The sequence below is a fragment of the Triticum aestivum genome, chromosome 6D (genome assembly GCF_018294505.1).
Source record: "Triticum aestivum cultivar Chinese Spring chromosome 6D, IWGSC CS RefSeq v2.1, whole genome shotgun sequence".
Lineage (NCBI taxonomy): Eukaryota > Viridiplantae > Streptophyta > Magnoliopsida > Poales > Poaceae > Triticum > Triticum aestivum.
The window spans coordinates 79165804-79180736 of record NC_057811.1 but is presented as its reverse complement, the minus strand read 5'-3'; the positions used below and the strand labels follow the sequence as shown (position 1 = coordinate 79180736).

The 14933-nt window shown below is 42.0% G+C and overlaps 1 protein-coding gene, 1 long non-coding RNA gene and 1 pseudogene across 2 annotated transcripts; 2 read left to right on the top strand and 1 right to left on the bottom strand.

The window, feature by feature from the left end:
- Window positions 1-4171: 4171 nt before the first annotated feature.
- LOC123141383 (uncharacterized) lies at window positions 4172-5204 on the top strand. Its single transcript, XR_006470239.1, has 2 exons — window positions 4172-4616; window positions 4715-5204. It is a non-coding gene; the product is annotated as an uncharacterized lncRNA (long non-coding RNA).
- Window positions 5205-5613: 409 nt separating this feature from the next.
- Window positions 5614-6740, top strand: LOC123142457 (uncharacterized; annotated as a pseudogene).
- An 888-nt stretch (window positions 6741-7628) lies between these two features.
- Window positions 7629-8558, bottom strand: LOC123143159 (uncharacterized). The gene is made up of 3 exons (XM_044562004.1): window positions 8376-8558; window positions 7850-7977; window positions 7629-7768 (listed from the first exon to the last, which is right to left on the bottom strand). Exons 1-3 carry the CDS (start codon window positions 8556-8558, stop codon window positions 7663-7665), a joined length of 417 nt encoding a protein of 138 aa, XP_044417939.1. The 3' UTR covers window positions 7629-7662.
- Window positions 8559-14933: the final 6375 nt, after the last annotated feature.

The following is a 14933-nucleotide window of genomic DNA, read 5'->3' as shown; positions in this document are numbered from 1 at the left end:
CATCTTTCAACTTTGCTTTCTCAAGGAACGCATTAAAATTCAACGGAACAACAGCACGGGCCATCTATCTACAATAACATAGACATGCAAAATACTATCAGATACTAAGTTCATGATAAATTAAAGTTCAGTTAATCAAATTATTAAAGAACTCCCACTTAGATAGACATCCCTCTAATCATCTAAGTGATCACGTGATCCATATCAACTAAACCATGTCCGATCATCACGTGAGATGGAGTAGTTTTCAATGGTGAACATCACTATGTTGATCATATCTGCTATATGATTCACGCTCGACCATTCGGTCTCAGTGTTTCGAGGCCATATCTGCATATGCTAGGCTCGTCATGTTTAACCCGAGTATTCTGCATGTGCAAAATTGGCTTGCACCCGTTGTATGTCAACGTAGAGCTTATCACATGGTGTCTCGGCACGACGAACTTTCACAACGCTGCATACTCAGGGAGAACACTTGTACCTTGAAATTTAGTGAGAGATCATCTTATAATGCTACTGTCGATCTAAGCAAAATAAGATGCATAAAGGATAAACATCACATGCAATCAATATAAGTGATCTGATATGGCCATCATCATCTTGTGCCTGTGATCTCCATCTCCAAAGCACCGTCATGATCACCATTGTCACCGGCGCGACACCTTGATCTCCATCATAGCATCATTTTCGTCTCGCCAACTAGTGATAAAGTAAAGCATTTACAGGGCGATTGCATTGCATACAATAAAGCGACAACCATATGGCTCCTGCCAGTTGCCGATAACTTTGTTACAAAACATGATCTCTCATACAATAAAATTTAGCATCATGTCTTGACCATATCACATCACAATATGCCCTGCAAAAACAAGTTAGATGTCCTCTACTTTGTTGTTGCAAGTTTGACGTGGCTGCTACGGGCTGAGCAAGAACTGTTCTTAACGCATCAAAACCACAACGATAGTTCGTCAAGTTAGTGTTGTTTTAACCTTCACAAGGACCGGGCGTAGCCACACTCGATTCAACTAAAGTTGGAGAAACTAACACCTGCCAGTCACCTGTGTGCAAAGCACGTCGGTAGAACCAGTCTCGCGTAAGCGTACGCGTAATGTCGGTCCGGGCCGCTTCATCCAATAGTACAGCCGAACCAAATGTGACATGCTGGTAAGCAGTATGACTTGTATCGCCCACAACTCACTTGTGTTCTACTCATGCATATAACATCTACGCATAAACCTGGCTCAGATGCCACTGTTGGGGAACGTTGTAATTTCCAAAAAAATCTACGCACACGCAAGATCATGGTGATGCATAGCAACGAGAGGGGAGAGTGTTGTCCACGTACCTTCATAGACCAAAAGCAGAAGCGTTAGAACAACGTGGATGATGTAGTCGTACGTCTTCACGATCCGACCGATCCAAGTACCGAACGCACGGCACCTCTGAGTTCAGCACACGTTCAACTCGATGACGTCCCACGAACTCCGATCCAGCAGAGCTTTGAGGGAGAGTTCCGTCAGCACGACGGCGTGATGATGGTGATGATGTTGCTACCGATGCAGGGCTTTGCCTAAGCACCGCTACGATATTACCCAGGTGGATTATGGTGGAGGGGGCACCGCACATGGGTAAGAGATCAATGATCAATTGTTGTGTCTCCATGGGGTGCCTCCCTCCCCGTATATAAAGGAGTGGAGGAGGGGGAGGGAGCCGGCCCCCTATGGTGCGCCCCATGAGGAGTCCTACTCCCACCGGGAGTAGGACTCCCCCCTTCCAAGTAGGAGTAGGAGAGGAGAGGGAAGGGAGAGAGGAAGAGAAGGAAAGGGGGGCGCCGCCCCCCTCCTTGTCCAATTCGGACTAGAGGGGGAGGGGGCGCGCGGCTGCCCTGGCCGCCCCTCCCCTTCTCCCATTAGGGCCCAATAGGCCCAATAAACTCCCCGGGGGGTTCCGGTAAACCCCCCCGGTACTCCGGTATATGTCCGAAACCTCCCAAAACACTTCCGGTGTCCGAACATAGTCGTCCAATATATCGATCTTTACGTCTCAACCATTTAGAGACTCCTCATCATGTCCGTGATCATATCCGGGACTCCGAACTACCTTCGGTACATCAAAACACAAAAACTCATAACACCGATCGTCACCGAACTTTAAGCGTGCGGACCCTACGGGTTCGAGAACTATGTAGACATGACCGAGACACGTCTCCGGTCAATAACCAATAGCGGAACCTGGATGCTCATATTGGCTCCCACGTATTCTACGAAGATCTTTATCGGTCAAACCGCATAACAACATACGTTGTTCCCTTTGTCATCGGTATGTTACTTGCCCGAGATTCGATCGTCGGTATCTTAATACCTAGTTTAATCTCGTTACCGGCAAGTCTCTTTACTCGTTCCGTAATACATCATCCCACAACTAACTCATTAGTTACAATGCTTGCAAGGCTTATAGTGATGTGCATTACCGAGAGGACCCAGAGATACCTCTCCGATAATCCGAGTGACAAATCCTAATCTCGATCTATGCCAACTCAACAAGTACCTTCGGAGACACCTGTAGAGAACCTTTATAATCACCCAGTTACGTTGTGACGTTTGGTAGCACACAAAGTGTTCCTCCGGTATTCGGGAGTTGCATAATCTCATAGTCATAGGAACATGTATAAGTCATGAAGAAAGCAATAGCAACATACTAAATGATCAAGTGCTAAGCTAACGGTATGGTTCAATTTAATCACATCATTCTCTAATGATGTGATCCCGTTTATCAAATGACAACTCATGTCTATGGTTAGGAAACATAACCATCTTTGATCAACGAGCTAGTCAAGTAGAGGCATACTAGTGACACTCTATTTGTCTATGTATTCACACATGCATTATGTTTCCGGTTAATACAATTCTAGCATGAATAATAAACATTTATCATGAAATAAGGAAGTAAATAATAACTTTATTATTGCCTCTAGGGCATATTTTCTTCAATATCCCCGACGGTTTCTGGGTCGTGTGGGAAGGACCCCCCTATCGCCCACACTCACTTGGCGACGGTTCCAAATGCCATCGCGGAAAGGGGTTAAAAACCGTTTATATAGAACCTCGTTGTACTAGTTAACCAATGGACCCACTCTACCATGTGGGTCCCAAAGGCTTCTTGGACCCATGTGTCATATGGATCTAGTACGCGTGGTGACCTGGGGACCCATTGCCATGTGCATGCGAACATGTCAGACCCACAGGTGGGACCCATCGTAACATGTGGGTGCCAATATATTATATTTTCATCTATGAGCGTTAGGGAGTAGATTTTCTTACGTCAATAAATGCAAAAATATTAGATACATACATAGCGAATTCTAATTCTTTTGAAGATTGCCAATTTTCTATCATAAATGTTTATATAATATAATATAATATAGGTGCCAGAATAAAAACACATGTGCCCATGCTAATTTCCTAATTTGTAGACCTTATTTAGATTTGTAACAGAAAAATATCACTCAAGATGTATGAGTATGTTTGAATGTTCCCCACAAATGTTTTGAATTATTTTATATTTGTGGATACAAGATCTTTTGCACAATTTCTTAAAATGAATTCTATTTTTAGAAACATTATTTGAGATACATGTAGTTCGCATTTGAACTATATCTAATAAATAGATAAACTTCATCTAACACGTGAAATCAAATTTGGGTATAAAGTAGTCGAAGACACGGGAATAAAGGGATCATTTTGGTTCAATAGTAACATACGGCAATGCAAAAATATCTAATTTTGACATGAACATTATAATGTAATGTGTTCCATGTAGAAACCTTTTCCAGTTCAGCCACACCACCACCTATGATAACACTTTTGTGTTGGTTTTGCATATTATCTCGAATTGAACTGATACATTAATCTACTATATTCCACTTTATGTGATTGATTTTTTTAATGTGGCCGACTTTTCTAACAATCCCAACTCGTAATTAAATAAAGTGTTTCCAACAACAACACTATATTAAAACGAAATAAAAATATATACACAACTGCACAGAACCTTATGGGCCCAAAATTTTCCAAACCCAAGATCTGGCCATACTTGAGCAGCCCAATAAGGCTAATGGCTATAAATCCCTCCCTCACACACAAACCTAACCCTATTTCCCAGACCCGTCCGCTCCTCACCGCCGCTCTCTTCTTTCCTCGCCGCCAGCCTCCACCTCTCCCATCGGCGCCCAGCAGATCGACGCCCTCTGTGTTCCCTCTCCCTGGCCACCGTGCCCCGTGCACACCCCCATGCCTCTGTTCACCTCGGCTGCTCTAGATGTTGGCACGTACGTCTGCGGCGTCGGTGGATCTAGCTATTGCGTCGTGCTCACTCCTCATGTTCGACGCGGGAGGTGGTGGCATCAGATCTTGCCCCGCCTCGCCTGTCGCTACTCACGGCAGGTGGCGCGCTTCATGGTCAGGAATCCCCTATCCTCGCCCCTTCGCCCACACGACACAGGTCAACCTCCCCGCCTCCGCCATGATGGCCACCAACAGCGCCGCACCCGTCGCCACGTCGAAGAGGGGCGCCTTCACCATCTTCCTCTCAGGTGGATTATCCATCTAGGACCTCAGGTTCGTCTTGCCTTCCCTTCCCAGAGATAGCGTGTTCTCTATCTTCTCGTGAGATCTTAGATCACGTTAGGATCTTTTATTTTGTTTCGGTCTTGTAGGAAGTCGGGGTAGCCGCCATACCTGGAGACAGCGGACTGGAGCAAGTTGAAGACGATCTAGGTTGGCGAGATGGTCGTCCCAAAGGACCATGCGGATAGTAATTCCAAGCTCGACCCTAGATGGGTTACACTCGAAGGTTTTCCCCACGAGTTCTTCCTTGACATATTCTTCTTCCTGCCACTGCCAGTTCTACCGGTTTAGGGCTTTAAATCTTACCTATGGTTATTTAGGGCATTTAGAAGACATAATTTGTGGCTTGAAGTGATGGGCGGTTGTGGACAAGTAAGATTATACCATTGCGTGGATTTCGTATTTAGCTGAGCATGTTAACTTTGGATACATTTGGAGCTATATTTGAGTGTGTATCCATGCCTTGAGAGATTTGGTGAGTATGAAAGCATATGGATTCTATCCTGTCATGAATTTCTATATTATCTTGTGCAAACTGGCTACACAAGATCATAGTTAAACTCATGCTATTTATTTTCAGTATCATTAGCATGTATGGCAACATGCCATATTTATGTTAGCTCCAGTTGGAAATCATCTATACTGCTGTATAGATAACATATGATTGTGACAAAATATGGCCTTACGTAATTTCAGGTATGTGACCTGGTAGGTAATACATGTGGTGGACACATCTTGGTCTGGACTGGAACCAGACGAAGAAAAATAGGGGTCATGGTATATTGCAAAGGGTCCAATAAGAGGGACAAGTGGCCTCTTAGATACTGTAAGAATTGCATTCAACAAGTAACATAATTCCCTCTCTACTTTTCGTAGAGCCTGCGGTAGGCAATTTTGTTCGGGTTTGTTTGTTGATGTTCTGTTTGTTAATAAGGTAACCTTTGATTGTCGATGAAGTGTTGAAGAAGGAGGCATGCGAACGCCCCAAATGCAGGAAGGAGTGCAACTGCGGCGTGTGCCAGTGAGCAATCTGAAGCTGATGCTTGCCATGGGGGATTTCAGTTTCTCATTCTTTTTGATGGATCTCTTTATCTCATTTTATTTGGCAGAACTAGAAAGGGGAGGCCCCGACGGGGAGAATAGTTTGTGCTACCAAGAGGATGATGGTCAACCTGGTGTGAACTAAGAGCAATGATACTCTCAAGGATGAAATAATCATACCCAGAGGTACTCTCGTGACTTGTCTTGTAGGTCTAGAGCTGCAAGTTGAAGATGTTCGTGCTCCTATTCAATTCTAGATTTCTTTCACTCATTTGGCTAGGTAATTATGGAAAGCAAATAGTAATATGTTTTATTTACCATTTCGTGTTGCATTGGATCATTGATGCATCTACTCCTCATTTCTAAATCTGTTTTGCTTTAGCTAGTTATGGTTAGTTAGGCTGTATGAGAATGTTGCCAAGCTAAAAAAATTGTTGTTTGCTTGTTGCTTCTGTCTTGTTAACACAAAATAGATCATCAACTTGAGGGGCATATTTTTCTTATTTCTCAATTTATAATCTAATGAAAGTTTATTTGTAGTTTATTTAATAATTTGGCACCAAACTTGGTATATGTTTCCATAAATGAAAATGTTTAACTATTTTTAGCTGCCCGCTTGCTTTTAGAGACCTTTTCTTCCATATTATAAATAGAATAATGTACCAATTAATGTAAGAAGATCTGCAAAATAAGGAAGGGGCAACTAGAAGAAACTCTCAAAGACTTAACTCTACTTGAACAGGTGTCTTCAGCTGTGGCTCACCTTCACATAAAGTTGTTATTTGTCATAAAAATGGTAAAGATATGTGAATATACTCCAAATTGCTATTTCCTTGTTTTTCCCATGCAGTCAATAACTTGGTAAATGAGGTTATTTTTTAGCCCTTTCAAGTATCCAAGACATGGATATGAATGGATAAGAAAAGTCAGTGAGTACACCACTTTGAAGTTACATACAGAAGATTTCACCTTTCGTTGCTTAAATCAAGGGGTATCATGATATAAAAATTTGAACCCTTCTTGTATTTAGAGGTGTTGTATAGTCTATGTGATGAGGCATTACCTTATGAGTAAGTACACATGCTATCATATTTGCCGGAGTAGTTCAGTTCACTAATGTCATATTAATTATCTTGTTACTTTGTTCAGAAAGTTGAGGACCTCGATTAACATTAAAGGTAGAGAATGTATGGCCAGAGAGAAAAATCAAATCTCCAACCAGAAAAGTATTTATCTTGGGAAGATCTTTTTTTTTGTGGTCAAGTCACTTGCTTGACATTAATGATCATAGGTTTTTTCTTGTTTCCTAGCAACATGAGCTAAAAGAAATATATAATGACATGGCTAAAATAATGAAAGGAGGAGAAACTGCTAGCAATGAGGAAGCTAATCATATCATTTCTCAAATAAAGGAGGCATAAGAATCCTGCTTGACTTCTTCTGCTTCCTTTATTTGAGAAAGGGTATTATTAACTACTTCTGCTTCCTTTATTTGAGAAAGGAGCTAAAGGGAGTTAATCATATCCTTTCTCAAATAAAGGAAGCATAAGGAGCCTGTTTGACTTCTTATGCTTCCTTTATTTGAGAAAGGAAATTATTAACTTCCTCATTACTCGCAGTTTCTCCTCCTTCGATTGTTTTAGCCATGTCATTATATCTTCCTTTTAGCTCCTTTTGTTATGACACAAGACAAAACCTATGGTCATTAATGTGAACTAAGTGACTTGACCACAAAATAGGAACTTCCCAAGATAAATACCTTTCTGGTTGCAACTTTGATTTTTTTCTATGGCCACACATTCTCTATCTTTAATGTCAATCTAGGTCCTCAAATTTCTGAACAAAGTAACAAGATAATTAATATGAATGTAGGTAAGTGAACTACTCCAGCAAATATGATACCCTTTACTTACTCAGAAGATAATGCCTCATCACACAAACAATTCAACACCTCTAGCTTACAAGAAGGGTTCAAATTTTTATATCTCGATACCCCCTAATTTAAGCAGTGAAGGGTGAAATCTTCTGTATGTAATGTCAAAGTGATGTACTCGCCGACTTTTCTTATCCATTCATCTCCATGTCCTGGATACTCAAAAGAGCTAAGAAAAAAAACTCACTTACCAAGTTATTGACTGCATGGGCAAAAAAAACAAGGAAATAGCAGTTTGGAGTATACTTACATATCTTTGCCAATTTCTATGATGGACAACAGCTTTATGTGAAGGTCAACAACAACTAAAGACACCTCTTCAATTTGAGTTAAGTCTTTGAGAGTTTCTTCTAGTTGCCCCTTCCTTATTTTGCAGATCTACTTACATCATTTGGTACATTATTATATTTATGATGCAAAAGAAAAGGTCTCTAAAAGCAAGCATGCAACTAAGAACAATTAAAAAAAATCATGTATGGAAACATATACCAAGTTTGGCGCCAGATTATAAAATAAAATGCAAATAAACTTCATTAGATTATAAAGTGATAAATAATAAACAATATCCCACTCAAGTTTATTATATATTTTGTTTTAACAAGACAGAAGCAATAATAAAACAACAGATTTTTTAGCTTGACAACATTCTCAAACAACCTAACTAACCATAACTAGCTAAAGCAAACCGATTTAGAAACGAGGAGTAGATGCATGAATGATCCAATGCAACACGAAAAGGTAAATAAAACATATTACTATTTGCTTTCCAAAATTACCTTGCCAAATGAATGAAAGAACTCCAGAAATTGAATAGGAGCACCAACATCTTCATACTGCAGCTCTATGCCTACAAGGCAAGTCACGAGAGTACCCCTGGGTAGAACTATTTCATCCTTGAGAGCATCATTGCTGTCAGTTCGCACCAGGTTGACCTTTGGCATCTTAGTAGCGTAGACCATTCACCCCGTCAGTGCCTCCCCTTCCCTAGTTCTGCAAAATAAAACCAGATAATGAGATCCATCAATTAGAACGAAAATCTAAAATCCCCCATGTCAAGCATCGACTTTAGATTGCTCATTGGCACATGCTGCAGTTGCACTCCTTCCTGCATTTGGGGCATTATCAGGCCTCCTTCTTCAACACCTCATCCGCAATCAAATGGTACATGTTAAACAAATAGAACATTGACAAACAAACCCATAGAGGATTTCCTACCACAGGCTCTACGAAAAAGTAGAGAGGAAATTATTTTACTTATTACAAATGTAATTCTTGCAGTATCTGAGGGGGCACTTGCCCCTCTTATTGGACCCTTTGAAACTTGATGTGACCCCTCATTTTTTCTAACAGCATCGAGGAATAGCAAAACTGATGAAAAAATGAAACAAGAGACCATTTCTCTTTTTACAGAAACAGTAGGACCCTACTACGTACTTTCTATTGATTTTGGTTAATATTGCAAGCAAGAAAAGAGAAGGAGCTGAGTACTAAGAAGCCCCTAGAATGATAACCTCCATATAAAAACGTTTGGCAGTCTCTGTTGTTCGGCAAGAAATGCAGTTGATGCAGCTGGTCAGTATGTCGGGAGCCCCAATTTAGAGAAAACTATTTCCGGTAGGCTTTAGTGAAAAGACACCTAAAAATAAGTGGTCTTTGATCTCCATCGCATCTTCTCCACACATAATACAATAATAATCCTCAATGAAGAAATTCCTGCAGCAAAGCATATCTCTGTTATGAAGTTCATTTTGCAAGAGAAGCCAGATGAAAACCTTGGGTTTCTTTTGATAGGAAGATCAGATAACGCTAGCAGATGATTTGTTGGGGTTTTTATAGAAAGTAGTGAATCATGGGGAACTGATGGATGATAACCCACAAGTATAGGGGATCGCAACAGTTTTCGAGGGTAGAGTATTCAACCCAAATTTATTAATTCGACACAAGCGGAACCAAACAATATTCTCAAGTATTAGCAGTCGAGTTGTCAATTCAACCACACCTAAAAGACTTAATATCTGCAGCAAAATATTTAGTAGCAAAGTAGTATGGAAGTAGCGGTAACGGTGGCAAAAGTGATTGTAGCAATTGTAACAGTGGCAACGGAAAAGTAACAAAGCAAAGACCAATATGTGAAAAGCTCATATGCAATGGATCAATGATGGATAATTACGTCGGATGGCATTCATCATGCAACGGTTATAACATAGGGTGACACAGAACTAGCTCCAGTTCATCAATGTAATGTAGGCATGTATTCCGAATATAGTCATACGTGCTTATGGAAAAGAACTTGCATGACATCTTTTGTCCTACCCTCCCATGGCACTGGGTCCTATTGGAAACTAAGGGATATTAAGGCCTCCTTTTAATAGAGTATCGGACCAAAGCATTAGAACTAAGTGAATACATGAACTCCTCAAACTACCATCATCACCGGGAGTGGTCCCGACTATTGTCACTCCGGGGTTGCCGTATCATAACACGTAGTAGGTGACTATAACTTGCAATATCGGATCAAGAGCACATATATTCATGGAAACATAAAGGGTTCAGATCTGAGTTCATGGCACTCGGGCCCTAGTGACAAGCATTAAGCATAGCAAAGTCATAGCAACATCAATCTTAGACCATAGTGGATACTAGGTATCAAACCCTAACAAAACTAACTCGATTACATGGTAAATCTCATCCAACCCATCATGGTCCAGCAAGCCTACAATGGAATTACTCACACACGGCGGTGAGCATCATGAAATTGTTGATGGAGGATGGTTGATGATGACGATGGCGACGGATTCCCCTCTTCGAAGCCCCGAACAGACTCCAGGTCTGCCCTCCCGAGGAAGAACATGGCTTGGCGGCAGCTCTGCATCGTAAAACGCGATGAATCCTTCTCTCCGATTTTTTTCTCCCCGAAAGTGAATATATGGAGTTGGAGTTGAGGTCGGTGGAGGTCCAGGGGGCCCACAAGGTTAGAGGGCGCGCCCCAGGGGGGGCCCTCCCCAACCCTTGTGGCTAGGGTGTGGGCGCCCTGAAAACAGCGTTAGTCCGGGTTAGTTCCATTCAAATCATGCAAGTTAGAGTCCAAAACAAGGGCAAAAGAGTTTGGAAAAGTAGATACGTTGGAGATGACAGTAGTTGTCGGTGTACAAAAGTAGGGGCCCTCTTTGTACCCCTTCACTTGTGCACGGGCAGTTAGAGCCGCGCCTACGGCCGCACTTGGTGGGGCAGAAGAAGGAAGCAAAAGTGCAAGACCACCAGAGCAGCGCTAAGCCAGAGGCGAGAGAAGCAAAGGGACAAGATGGGCTTTCCCCGGCAAGAGCCTTGCCCGGGCGGCTTACGTAGCCCCGGCAAGAGCCTTGCCGGGGCAACTTGCCCAACACCAGCGAGGCCGCCACCCTTGAGCCTAAGGGTTCCAACACCATCAACGACATTGGAACCAAGGCTCGGGAGGCGCCTACATGGTGGCATGCAGATCTTTGTGAAAACAAAGGGTCTGCGAAGCCTAGATAGGAATCATAGAACAAGACAACAGCGAGGCCCCTTGCCGAGGATGCCCACGAGGCCCCGGCAAGGCTCCTAGCAAAGATACCCACGAGGCCCCGGCAAGACTCTTGCCGAGGGCGCCTGCAAGGCCCCGGCAAGACCCTTGCCGGGAATATCAGCAAGACCACAGCAAGGCCTTGCTGCCCCATCGCCGCCCCAGCTCAGCGGCTGACCCACCATCTAAGCAAGTACCCACGTGGCAGTACGTGGCTCCTAAGCCAACTAATCAAGCACCTGCATGGTGGCATGCAGATCTTCGTGAAGACCCTGCCACCACACTGGCTCAGCAGCCTGCCAGCCTACATGGCGATGCATGCCTCCTTGGCCTGGACACGTGTCGGAGCAAGGCGAAGCGGTGACGGACGGGACGGGCTTCGTTGCCGTCCCCGATAAAGCAAGAGGACACCTAAGTAGTGCATTTAATGCATTTTGTCCTGTGATGTCAGGCGATAAGCTTGTACACTGTACAACTTTCCACCTCCTGTGTGCCACTGTGGCAGCTCCCTTTACTATAAAAGGAGGCCCGCGGCATACTGAGAGAGGATTTGGACTTTTTGGAGCCTGCACGCTTTGTAGCTAGTCCAAGAACACCAGATAAACACAAACCAGCAGGAGTAGGGTATTACGCGTAACTCGCGGCCCGAACCTGGATAAACTCCCCCGCGTTGATCTTCTAATCCCGCTCCTTCCACAGCCCTGCGCCCGCCAACCGTAGAAGGGATTCCCCATGATCCCATAGGTGTCGTTTCCACCGATAGTAGCCTGTTCTTCCAGGCTAGAAGATCGCTAGAAGAGCTCGAGGAATTAGACATCTATTGTTTCCTGATGAAAGTAGCCTATTCTTTCAAGAAAACCGACAATAGGCTGAGGTTGTGAAGAATGTGATACATAAATTTGAGGGGCGCACTGGACAGTTGTCAACTTCACAAAAATAATTTCTCTTGTTTAGTAGTGGACGGCAGGTAGAAAGGCAAGAGGAGGTGAAATCCACACTAGGAAAGGTGCACATTCGAACAGAAATAGCTAGGCAATATTCCAACCTAGCAATGAAAGATTCACTAAGCGGCTCCTAGATTGGAATAAAATTCATGTCTATGGCAATGAAGGAAGTGTCGGTCAATCAGTGGAGCAGGATCTTCCTACATACACCATGAGTGCGTTTAAAGTTCCCTCAAGTTCCCATAATGATTACTCCCTCCGTAAAGAGATATAAGATTGTTTAGATCACTAAGTAGTGATCTAAGTACTCTTATATTTGTTTTTGGAGGGAGCACATGAAAACCATCAGGCAGTTTTGGTGGGGAGAAGATGCAGGAAAAGGATAGTGCATTAGGCCTCTGTAGCCACCGAAGTTCCGCCGCCGCAGGCCTCTGTAGCCACTGAAAACCAATCTAGACCCCGTTTCGGCACCCTGCCGGAGGGGAAATCATCTCCGGTGGCCATCTTCATCATCCCGGCGGCCACCACGATGAGGAGGGAGTAGTCCACCCTCGGGCTGAGGGTTTCTACCAGTAGCTATGTGTTTAATCTCTCTCTCTCTCTCTCGTGTTTCTTGAGATGTCATGATCTTGATGTATCACGGGCTTTGTTAATATAGTCGGATGATATCGTGTTTTCCCCGCTCTATCTTGTTGTGATGAATTGTGTTTTTCCCTTTGAGATTTCGTTGTTATCGGATTGAATACTTTTATGGATTTGAGAACACTTGATACATGTCTTGCAATTGAATACTCGTGGTGACAATGGGGTATCGTATTGATTCACTTGATATATGTTTTGGCACTCAACTCCCGGATTCCTGAGGTGACATTGGGGTAATCTATGCATAGTGGTTGATGCACGTTCTTGACTTTGTTTCTCTGGTAGAAATCTTGGGGCACTCTTTGAAGTTCTTTGTGTTGGATTGAATATTATGAATCTAAATTTGCTTTGGTGTTATTTTAGTATGAACTCTTGGTTAGATCGATCGGAAAGAATAGCTTTGTGTTATTTTAGTACGAACTCTAGGATAGATTGATCGGAAAGAATAGCTTTGAGGTGGTTTCGTACCCTACAAACAATTCCGTCTTATGTTCTCCGCTAGATAGGAACTTTGGAGTGATTCTTCGTTGCACATTGAGGGGTGGTTATATGATCCAATTATATTAGCACTGTTGACAGATTGCACTAGTGAAAGTACAGACCCTAGGCCTCATTTTCAATCATTGCAATACCGTTTTTCTCCTTGTTTAGTATTTGCTACCTTGCTGTTTTTATTTATTCAGATTATAAAGATATATTTCTACCATCCATATTACACTTTTATCACCATCTGTTCACCGAACTGGTGCACCTATACAATTTGCCATTGTATTGGGTGTGTTGGGGACACAAGAGATTTCTTGTATTTGGTTGAAGGGTCGTTTGAGGGAGACTATCTTCATCCTACGCCTCCCATGGATTGATAAATCTTAGGTCATCCACTTGAGGGAAAATTGCTATTGTCCTACAAAACTCCGCGCTTGGAGGCCCAACACCTGTCTACAAGAATAAAGTTGCGTAGTAGACATCAAGCTCTTTTCTGGTGCCGTTGCCGGGGAGGTGAGTGCTTGAAGGTATATCTTTAGATCTTGCAATCGAATCTTTTAGTTTCTTGTTTATCACTAGTTTGGTTTATAAAAGAAAACTACATAAAAACGGAATTGAGGTTGCATCATATTAATGATCATCTTGATAATACCTTTCTTGAAAATGATGGATCGGAAAATTGTGCTCAATTGATAGAAGAAGAGTTCTATAAAATGTTTGGCATAAATGATGAGCATGATTCTAATGTTATTAGTGTGAATTCTTTGAATATCCATGATGCTAATGATATGCAAAGCTACAAGCTTGGGGATGCTATATTTGATGAAGATGATATTTTTACTCTCCCAAGTTTTGATGAGAAAATTTATTATGATGATTTCATGCCCCCTATTTATGATGATTATAATGATGAAAGTGGATTTGGAGAGGTCATAACTTTATTTAATGATGAATCCACTACTTTGGAAGAGGTTTCAATTGACTATGACAACAAAGTTGCTATCTATGATGATTATGGTCATGACATGTATGCTATGAGGAATAATGATAACCATGAAACTTATCATCATGATTTTAATTTTCAATGCCATGATAGTTATTTTGTTGAGTTTGCTGCCACTACTATCATGAGAATAAATTTGCTTATGTGGAGAGTAATAAAATTTATATGCTTGTGGATCATGAAAAGAATGCTTTATGTGATAGCTATATTGTTGAATTCATTCATGATGCTACTGAAAATTATTATGAGGGAGGAACTTATGCTTGTAGGAATTGCAATAATATCAAGTTTCCTCTCTATGTGTTGAAAGTTTTGAAGTTATGCTTGTTTTGCCTTCCTATGCTAGTTGATTCTTGTTCCCATAAGTTGTTTGCTCACAAGATACCTATGCATAGGAAGTGGATTAGACTTAATTGTGCTTGACATGTGCTACATGATACTCTCTTCATGTTTCAATTCTTATCTTTTATGCGAGCATCATTGAAATCATCATGCCTAGCTAAAAGGAAATAAAGAAAAGTGCTTGCTGGGAGACAACCCAACACTTTTACCTACTGTTTTTGTGTGTTCAAATGATTATGCTACTGTATTGATCATTTTTTATTGCTTTTTTTTCAATAAAGTGCCAAGTAAAGCCTTTGGGATCATGTTGGGTGATAGTTGATTTGATCTTGCTGAAAAACAGAAACTTTTGTGCTCACAAAAATAATTCTTATTT

Bases quoted from the DNA above. Each gene is read 5' to 3' on its own strand.
- LOC123143159 (XM_044562004.1), bottom strand. From the start codon at position 8,558: ATGGTCTACGCTACTAAGATGCCAAAGGTCAACCTGGTGCGAACTGAC. The intron at 7,978-8,375 runs GTAATTTTGGAA...TGATGTAAGTAG, and splicing joins TCTTTCATTCATTTGGCAAG to ATCTGCAAAATAAGGAAGGG. The intron at 7,769-7,849 runs GTAAGTATACTC...TTTTTTTCTTAG, and splicing joins ATAGAAATTGGCAAAGATAT to CTCTTTTGAGTATCCAGGAC.